Below are 7,261 nucleotides of genomic sequence, written 5' to 3' on the forward strand. Positions count from 1 at the left end.
ATGAGAGGCAGCAACCAGTCGAGTGTCTCCGAGTTCCTCCTCCTGGGACTCTCCAGAGATCCCCAGCAGCAGCGGTTCCTCTTCCTGCTCTTCCTCACCATGTACCTGGCCACTGTGCTGGGGAACCTGCTCATCATCCTGGCCATTGGCTCAGACTCCCGCCTGCACACCCCCATGTACTTCTTCCTCAGCAACCTGTCCTTCGTGGATGTCTGCTTCTCCTCCACCACTGTCCCCAAGGTGCTGGCCATGCACACACTCGGGACTCAGGCCATTTCCTTCTCTGGGTGTCTCACACAGTTGTATTTTCTTTACGTGTTTGTGGACATGGATGATTTCCTGCTGGCTGTGATGGCCTATGACCGGTATGTGGCCATCTGCCACCCTTTACACTATACAACAAAGATGACACAAAAAGTCTGTGTCCTGATGGTGGCCGGATCATGGATCACTGCCAATCTGAATGTCCTATTACACACCCTGCTTATTGCTCAGCTCTCATTCTGTGGGGACAATGTCATCTCCCACTTCTTTTGTGACGCAACTCCCCTTCTGAGACTGTCCTGCTCTGACACACACCTCAATGAGCTGATGATCCTCACAGAGGGAACTGTTGTCACGGTCACCCCATTTGTCTGCATCCTGATCTCCTACATCCACATTACATCTGCTGTCCTGAGAGTCTCGTCCCCGAGGGGAAGATGGAAAGCCTTCTCCACGTGTGGCTCCCACCTGACTGTGGTCTGCCTCTTCTACGGCACCATCATCGCCGTGTATTTCAACCCCGCATCTGCACATTCATCTGAGAAGGACACGGCAGCCACCGTGTTGTACACAGTGGTGACCCCCATGCTGAACCCGTTCATCTACAGCCTGAGGAACAGGGACCTGAAAGGGGCTCTCTACAAAGTGGTCCACAGAAGGACCTTTACTGTTTAAGGAGAAGATTTGTACTGTTCCTTGTTCCCTATCAGAGTTGAGTGCAATTCAGCAACTGGACTGTGTTAGTCTCACTAAAAAAAAAAAATGTTTCTTTCTTGTTAGGTGACTCTCATTCACCAGGTGCCAGATGGAATTACTAAATAATGTGTAACAATTTAGTTCTGTCTTGATTGGTTTTTTCCGAGAGAGGCTTTCTCTGTAACTTTGAAATCTGTCCTGGAAGTGGTTCTAGAAGACCATGGTGGCTTTGATCTCCCCGAGTTCAAGCGGGCCGCTGCCTCCTGCATGCTCTGATTAAAGGCCTGCGCCCACACTGCTCAACTTCATTGTTGTTTGCGTTCCTGGGATGGAACCCAGGCTCAGCCTACGCTAGGTGAGCTCTCTACCCTGCACTACGTTCTGCTGCCATTTGTAGCAACTTTAAAATTGTTTCTTGTGCAGGTCAACTTGTTACATTTTGTCTGTGCATCTGTCGGCTTCCTGATCCTGTGTTTGGTGTATGTCTGTGAATGAGTGAACAGAAGGCAGAGGTCAGTCCTGAGTGTCATTTCTCAGGAACCATATCTCTTATTTTTGTGAGACAATGACACTCTTGGGACCTTAGGCTCATGAATTAGCCTAGATCGGCGGCTGGTGCGCCCCTGGAATCCGCTTGTTTCCATGCGTCAACCCTGGGATTACAAATTCCCACAGCTGTGTCCTGCTTTTAAATTGGTTCTGATAGTTTACGTTAGTCCCTCATGTTTGGAAGGCAAGCACCTTACAGATGGAACCATCTCCTGTTTAAAATAAGATGTAGTTGTGAGCTAAGGGTGGTGCCGTATCCAGAGGCAGGTGGAGCTCTGATTTCGAGACCAGCCTGGTCTACATAGAGAGTCCTGGAGCACTCAAGGCTACATAGCAAAACCTGATTTTGTTTTTATTTAAAATCATTTGTGTGTGTGTGTGTGTGTGTGTTTGTGTGTGTGTGTGTGTGCACATGCATGGCATGGTATGTAAGGTGGATGTCATGGACAACTTTCAGGACTGAATTATCTTGTTTCAGTTGTGAGGGTCCCAGGAATCCAACTCTCAGACAAGAATGTAGCAAGCGCCTTTCTCCCCTGGGCCATCCCTCCTTCTGCTAACAGAAGCCCTTGTTTAAGACTCTGCAGGAAGATGTGGTAACACACGCATTTGAACCCTGTGATCACCTAGGAATCTACTGTAGTGTAAATTCTCCATATTGAGCAGGTGAGGGGGGCTCTGGAGGGTGGGGTGGCAGTGAGATGAAGAAAACATCTGAGTTGTCTCCAATGAGCAGTGTCCTTGTGTGTCCCCCATTATGGTCTTCCTGGAGGTTGGTCCACAAAAGCTCCTCTGTGAAATGTGACTGCTACCTGCAGGAAAAGGGTTTCAGAGGAGACAGGGCTTCAGGAACCCAGAGACGAGCTGGACACACTTAGAACCCTTTAGGGGAATCCTGCTTGGCTGTATGTACCATTGGAGTGTGCATACATGAGCTCATGTGTGGCATGTGGTAAGGACACCTACATTCAATGCTCCCTCTTCTCAGACCCACTGCCAGGTGTCTTCCTAATCCCTTGTGAACCAAGCCCTTCTTCCCACAAATCCTCTTCTTTTGTGTCTTTTCATCTCTATTTTTCTTGGAGTCATTCCTCCTCTCCATGAGACTTTCTTCAGCTGATGAGCTGCCCTGGTCCACACACTCCTTCCTCGTTGTCCTTCAGCAAAGGCAACAATCAGCTATAGGGAGAAGAGGAGAAACCGCATCCAGAAGACCAAGCATCGAAAGAGCATGGCCTGAGCTTTGTTTGCTTTCACGCTGAGGACAGTTCTAGGGCCGTGTCCCCTCGGCACACAGTCTGCTTCTGAGCTTCATCTGCCCCCTCACAGCTCCTGAGAATGCTCACTGGATGAGCTCCTCCAGAAAATGAGGACCTCATAGAGAGAAAGAGCAGACGGTGCTGTAAAGTCCCAGAGCTAAGACCCAGCCTGTGTGTCTTCTCATGGCGCTCTTCTTCCTGACCAACATGGTCACTCACGTCTGCTTAACATCTGAGAAGTGAGATTAAAATTTCTTCAAAAATTGTGTGTCCTAGGATGACGCCCATGTGACCCCTGTCGATGTACAGAAGTTACACATCTTGGATCATTTGGAGGAGAAAGAGAAAGCAAACCCATCATTTACAATTTGGAAACCCATTACTCATATTTCAACATCTTCTGCTGTCCTAAAATAATTCTGCACATTGAATAACTTCTGTATCCACTTACTTTTTCCACCTAATATTTTTATTATATATTTATTTCCAATAAAATCATTCAGGGACTTCTTTATTTACTTGTTCAAGTATTCTGCCTGGATGTATATATGTGTACTACGTGTGTGCCTGGTGTCCAGGGACGCCTGGACCTGGAGTTACAGGCTGTTGTTAGCTACCACCTGCGTCTAGGAGATGAACCAGGTCTTCTGCAAAAGCAACAAGTGCTCTAACCACGGAGCCACCTCTCCAGCCCACATCTGACTTTCTGACTGCAGTGAGATCTGACACTGTAAGAGCAGCTAAGCCTGGAAGACTGACTGAAACCCTGGCTTTGCTCAAAACCAAGGGCCTGGGTGTGCTGAGCACTCTACCTATGACTTACATTCCAGTCATTGTTATAATTATCCCTTCACAACGTAACTTTCTCTCCTCCTCTCCCTCTCATGATTTTCTTTGCCTAGTCACCTGATTACTGGGATTGCAGGTGTGTCCATGACACTTTGGTGTTTGTGGTCAAAATGATGTGTGATGATCCATAGCTGTAGTCCCAGGACTCAGAAGGCAAATGCAGAAGGATCAAGAGTTACACCAACCTCAGCTACATCAGAAGGTTGATGCCAGGTCTGCTGCACGAGTTCCCATTAGAAAGCATTAACACAATGTAAAAAAATGCAATCCAGTGTTAGGGGCCATTTCAGGCCTCTCCTTTCTTAGAGGGCCTTGAAACAAAAACCTTGAGACAGAAAACTTAAAGTTAACTGAAACATTGAGTGTTAATCTTAGAGATTCAAGGTCCAAAAAACACCATAGAGTGCTCCCATTGTTCCTTGCTTATCGCTAACTGCAGGTGTTCTAACCACTGACTTTGCAACTACCCCGCTTAGCTGCCCAAGGTGCTGAGTCCCTCCTTCCTTTCCCCCTCCCTCTGCCTTCGTTCCTCTCTGAACGACTACTTAAGAGGAAAAGCCTGCTTCAATAAACTGAGACCTTGACAACTGCACCCTGCTTGGTCTCGTTCCTCTCTCTCCCCATGTCCTTTCAGATAGTGCCTCTTCAGAAGACCCTGAATAGCTGACCCGCTGGTGGTTACAATCCAGGTTTGTAATTTCTCTTATATTTGGTTGTGAGCCTTGCCTTTATCAGCTGAGCCAAATCTCCATCTCTAGTCTGAAATTTCTCCAAGGCACTGCTGCTGTTAGTTTTTACAAGAAACTTACACATAGACCTCTCTGCTTCACTGCCCTGTAGAACAATGTCTCCACATCTGTTTTGGCTTCCGACAAGCGGTTTCCTTCCTAACCTCGTGTTTGGCCACATGAACTACAAGGGAAGATGTGCTGTGGGTGTGACATTCTGCCTCCTGATGCTCCCCAGTGGAGCCTACTCCCTAGAGGCAGACTCTGCCTGCTGAGACCCAAGAGGAACACAAGAGGGAGTATGAGGGACAGCAGCGGGAGCCAAGTCCTGGTGACATGGTGACATGCAGGCCAGTGAACAGGAGAGGCTAGAAGTGATTGCTTTTGAAATCCACTGTGGCTGGGGTCCCTGATGATGCTTACTACATGAAAATGAGAGTTCATTCTATTTTGATTTGAGATATGGTCTTTCTATAGAGTTCAGACTGCCACAGAATTCGTCATTGTGTGTGTGTATTTTGTGTGTTTGTGTGTGTAGTCTGGCTCCTCTATGTGGCTGAGGCTGGCTTTGGAAACCTAATCCTTCTTCCTCCACCTCCCAAGTATTGAGCTTATAGAATGTTTCACCATGTCTGGCTTATACAGAAAGCTTCCTTTTTTTAAACTTAAAAACAATCTCTAAGTGTATGAGTAGATTCCCTGCCACATGTCTGTGTACCACATGTCTGTGTACCACATGTCTGTGTACCAAATGCGTGCTTAGTGTCTGAAGAAACCAGAAGAGTACATTGGAATCCCTTTGAATAGATTTATGGATGGTTATGAGCCACTATATGGGTGAGCCACCAGTTGGTGCTAAAATTTGAACCTGGGGAGAGAGCAGGAAGAGTTCTTAATTCCTGAGCCATCTCTCCAGTCCTGACAAAAATTATTAAGGAGAGTTACCTATGGGTGTAAAGAATTTTGTTTATTAGAATCCCCATTTTACTAGTTTGTAAATGGATTCATCAATGGCTTCTATTTCTCATTTCCCTCTAAAATGGAAAAAGCATATGATTTGCCCCCTGACCCCTTATCAAATTGATTGATGGCATATGAATTCCGTGTGCATGGGGCATGATCTCTAGGTGATATCTACCCGGATACAGATGACTAAGCAGAATGGCGGATGGAATATGACTTACTACATGGACTCTGCATGGTGGACAAGCGCTCTGACAAGGTCAAGAGTCATGAGACATTTATTACCAACTGTTTCAGTTAGTCATGCGTCACAACTCCTTGAGGGAACTTACTTCCTCATTAAGCAGAGCATGAGGTTTTGGGACTCAGAGGAAGCAGGTCAGATGCTTTCCAAAGTCAGACAACAGAGAACAGTGGATTAGGGAGTATGTACAACTCTGTGAAATTCAAGCTTATTTACTTTCTATTTTATTTTATGCGTATTCTTTTGAAGACAGGGTGTAACTATGTATTTCTGGTTGGCCTGAACTCACTATGTAGGACAATCTGGTCTGGAGCTCACAGAAATCTCCCTGCCTCTGCCTTCCAGGTGCTGGGATTAAATTTAAAAATTACATTGTGCGTGTCTTAGTTTCTTATCTATTGCCATGTGGAGACACCATGACCCAGACAACTTATAAAAACAAAGCATTTAATTGGGAGGTTGTTTATGATGTCAGAGGGCAAGTCCATGGTTATCATGGTGGGTAGCCTGGCAGTGGGTGGGAGGCATGGCACTGGAGTTGCAGCTGAGAGCTTACATCTGATCCATAAGCTGGAGGCAGAGGGCAAGAGATGAACCTAGTGAGACACACGTGTGGCACACTTTCTTCAAAGACCACACCTCCTAATCTTTCCAAAACAATTCACCAAATAGGAACCACATATTCAAATATGAGCCAATAATGATAATTCTCACTCAAACCAATGCAGTTTGTGTGTTTGTGTGTGTGTGTGTCTGTGTGTCTCTCTGTGTGTGTGTCTGTGTGTCTCTCTCTGTGTGTGTGTGTGCATGTACTGCATACTAGGACCTATAGAGCACTTGTGGATGTCAGAGAACAGCCTGCGAGAGCCAGTTGAAATGTGTGAGTCGTGGGGGATCAGTTGAGGTCATCATACTTGCCGGTTAGTGCCTATAACTGAGCTATCTCCCAGGCTCTTGAAGTCAGTCTTTTGATTTTTATATGGCTTTATATTCTCAACAGTGACATCAACTGGAACTATGTGTGTGGAGGAGAATATGCTGGATTCTGACGTTTTCTATAGCAGAAGGGTGTAGCCTGTCTTTACCCTCAATATTCCACAATTTCCAGTGTTGTTTAACTCAGTCCTGAGGAAGAGACTCAGGTGACAGTCTTTATTATCAGTGTTGGACCCCAAAGAGCCCCAGAAGGAACAAGGACAAATTGCTCTCTGCTTGTCTCTAATGAGGCTCTCAGGGACTATGGCCCTCGTGGCCATGGAAGTTCCTCCGAAGAGCTTGCCCTGTGGCTCCCCAGATGTCCTTCTGCTCCTGAGGGCTGAGCCCAGGCTCCAGAGCACCCTGCATACAGCCCTACAACAACAACGACATTTCTCCCTCCTCAGAACAACTTCTGTCCAAGTAAAGAATGTGAAGCAAGCCCAGCACTTCTGGTGACATCGAGGGCTGTTAGCTGCTCTCAAAGTCAGGTCAGTAGGACTTTATGCTGCATATTGGAGGTGAAACCTTCTAGGGACACCCCTTCCTTTTAAGTGGAGCCACATAAGCAGTTCTGAGCTCACAGATCATTCTTTAGAATCACCCATTACAACCAGTGCCTGTCTTGTCAGGTCCCGGCATCCTGGCTGTGGGGAGTCCTGGTTGGCCAAGTTTCTGTCCATCCCTCTGACTCATCCTTTCTGCCTTAGTTCTTCAAATTCAGCTCAGGGCAC

At 46.7% G+C, this 7,261-nt stretch overlaps 1 protein-coding gene across 1 annotated transcript; it reads left to right on the forward strand.

The window, feature by feature from the left end:
- LOC119812374 (olfactory receptor 1361-like) lies at positions 1–939 on the forward strand. Its single transcript, XM_038326993.1, has one exon. It carries the CDS (start codon positions 1–3, stop codon positions 937–939), a length of 939 nt encoding a protein of 312 aa, XP_038182921.1.
- The last annotated feature ends 6,322 nt before the right edge of the window (positions 940–7,261 follow it).

Source organism: Arvicola amphibius, chromosome 4 (genome assembly GCF_903992535.2).
Source record: "Arvicola amphibius chromosome 4, mArvAmp1.2, whole genome shotgun sequence".
Lineage (NCBI taxonomy): Eukaryota > Metazoa > Chordata > Mammalia > Rodentia > Cricetidae > Arvicola > Arvicola amphibius.

What these genes read in the sequence shown, in the direction of transcription:
- LOC119812374 (XM_038326993.1), top strand. Translation starts at nt 1, where the DNA reads ATGAGAGGCAGCAACCAGTCGAGTGTCTCCGAGTTCCTCCTCCTGGGA.